A 2,002-nucleotide genomic window follows, 5' to 3' on the forward strand; every position below is an offset into this window, starting at 1 on the left:
ATTACTTCTATCTGGATATAATTAATAAATCGTGCATGATAATATCAGAGTGTATTCCGTCCTGAGGACTTTGTTTTCTTAACAAGAAGATTTAGCAAGTTAACATGCATACCGGTTTTCCTTCACCATATGTATGCTGTATTCGAACAGCCCAATCTCGAAGCTGCTTCATCTGCTTCACTGCGCTGCCAAAACCGAGGAGCTTAGTTCCTTGTATATAGAAGCATCAAGGATGAATCCAAAGTTCTAATGCTGGGAGGCTTAGAATGTGTTCTTTTGATTCTGGAAGGGCCATTTTGTAAGAATTATTCCCTAAAACTCTTAAGATTCTTAAGGGATTTGAAAACTTTTGGTGGGGAAGAGGGCAAGGGCAACCCCTGGCTAGTGGCGAGGTCCAACTTGTATTCACTAAGTATTGTGACTAAGAAAATGTCCACTGTGTCAAGCTCAGCTGATGTTTTCTTTTCTTTTCTATTTTTTCGTTTACTGAAAAATCGATAAATTTTGCTTTTTCTGGATTTCACATGTAACTCCATGTTTCTGTTCGAGATCTCTGCCCATCTACATATTGCTTGGAGTTTTGCACTCAATTTAGGCTTTGTTTTTCACTTAAAATTGATGCTTTTCATTTGGAAATACAGGTTACACTGCCTCGTTTCCAAACAGATACTGTTACCTTCCAAATTAATGGATTAAAAGTCTAATCACAGCAAAAATTATCAGCATTAATTGCTAAACTCTGTGACTTATTACATAACATCACTCTATTTTCATCCCCAAACTTCATTCCATTTCCCATTCTTGCTACAGACATTCTATCAGGAATGCCTTCACTCATTATTCAAAGCCTGAAAGCCTACTCCATACCCATTTTCTTCTTAAGCAGCAATACGAAGTCATAGATCTTGTGAGGATCAGGGAGTGAACTGGACACACTCTCCCTTTCCATGCACCTCTTGATCCATGCAGTGATCTTTGGACAGTCAGCCTCAATGCTAAATTTCCCACAAATCTCAAGAGAGTAGAACCAGCTGGTAACAGGAACAAGCACTACATCCACAAATCCAAAGCTTTCACCACCAAAGTAAAGCTTATCTCCAAGCTCTCCTTCAAGAGTCCTCAAGCCTTCTATAAATTCCCTCTTTACCTCTTCCTGCTTTTCTGCTTTCTCCTTCCATAACTTCTTGGCATTGTTGTATATCTGCGTTCAAAAAAACAATAAGCACACTCACACGAGAAAAACAAAAAAAGAGGCTAACAAGTGCTGAAATACTCGCCTTCTTGTCAATGTAATCAGCCCAGAATCTGGCTTGGGATCTTCGGTAAGGATCCGAGGGTAGCAGTGGAGACTTGTCCTTCCACAACTCATCAATATATAGGACAATATTAAGTGACTCACAAATGGGCCTCCCATTGTGAATAAGAACAGGAATCATCTTATGAACCGGGTTCATTTCAAGAAGCAGAGGGCTCTTGTCTATCAAGTTCTGTTCCCTGGACTCGTATTCTATCCCCTTCTCTGCCAAGGCAACCTTCACTCTCATTGCCCATGAACTTGACCAGAAATCCAATAGAGTCACTCTGTCCTCCATCTCCAAATATAGCGATGATCTTTTCCTAGCTCAACCGATCTCTCTATTCTTAAGCTGTTGCAGTGAATAAGGAAATGGGGTAGCAGCAACTATTTATAGCTGCTGATTGACAGTGTAATCAAAGATGATGATCTGCACCATATGATGTCATTGCTTAGGTCTAGTTACATGTGTGTATGCTAATTATTCATGGTATCGTGGTATGTTCTAAGTTGCTTGCTTACCAAGTTCAGATGTGATTGTCAAGATCGACCTGTCCTTTTTTTAACCTTATCCTCTCCAAATCCATTAATATTCTTTTCAGACTAGATTCCATGTGAAGAAACCCGTAGCATGCCCACCATCTTTGACCAGGATAAGTCATAAGATTATAGAAGAATGATTTTTTCCTCTTTGGGCTTTATTTTCTT

General features: G+C 39.5%; 1 protein-coding gene across 4 annotated transcripts; it reads right to left on the reverse strand.

Moving 5' to 3' along the window:
- Nucleotides 1-655: 655 nt before the first annotated feature.
- On the reverse strand, nt 656-1,669 carry LOC105137659 (probable glutathione S-transferase parA). Of its 4 annotated transcripts, none has more exons than XM_011043481.1 (3): nt 1,278-1,669; nt 837-1,201; nt 656-765 (listed from the first exon to the last, which is right to left on the reverse strand). In XM_011043481.1, exons 1-2 carry the CDS (start codon nt 1,590-1,592, stop codon nt 857-859), a joined length of 660 nt encoding a protein of 219 aa, XP_011041783.1. In that variant the 5' UTR covers nt 1,593-1,669; the 3' UTR covers nt 656-765; nt 837-856. The 4 variants fall into 4 exon arrangements, with proteins under 4 accessions (XP_011041783.1, XP_011041782.1, XP_011041781.1 ...); XM_011043480.1 differs by having other exon boundaries at nt 656-776; XM_011043479.1 differs by having other exon boundaries at nt 656-768; nt 829-1,201.
- Nucleotides 1,670-2,002: the final 333 nt, after the last annotated feature.

The sequence above is a fragment of the Populus euphratica genome, unplaced genomic scaffold (assembly GCF_000495115.2).
Source record: "Populus euphratica unplaced genomic scaffold, PopEup_1.0 scaffold69.1, whole genome shotgun sequence".
NCBI classification, from domain to species: Eukaryota; Viridiplantae; Streptophyta; class Magnoliopsida; order Malpighiales; family Salicaceae; genus Populus; species Populus euphratica.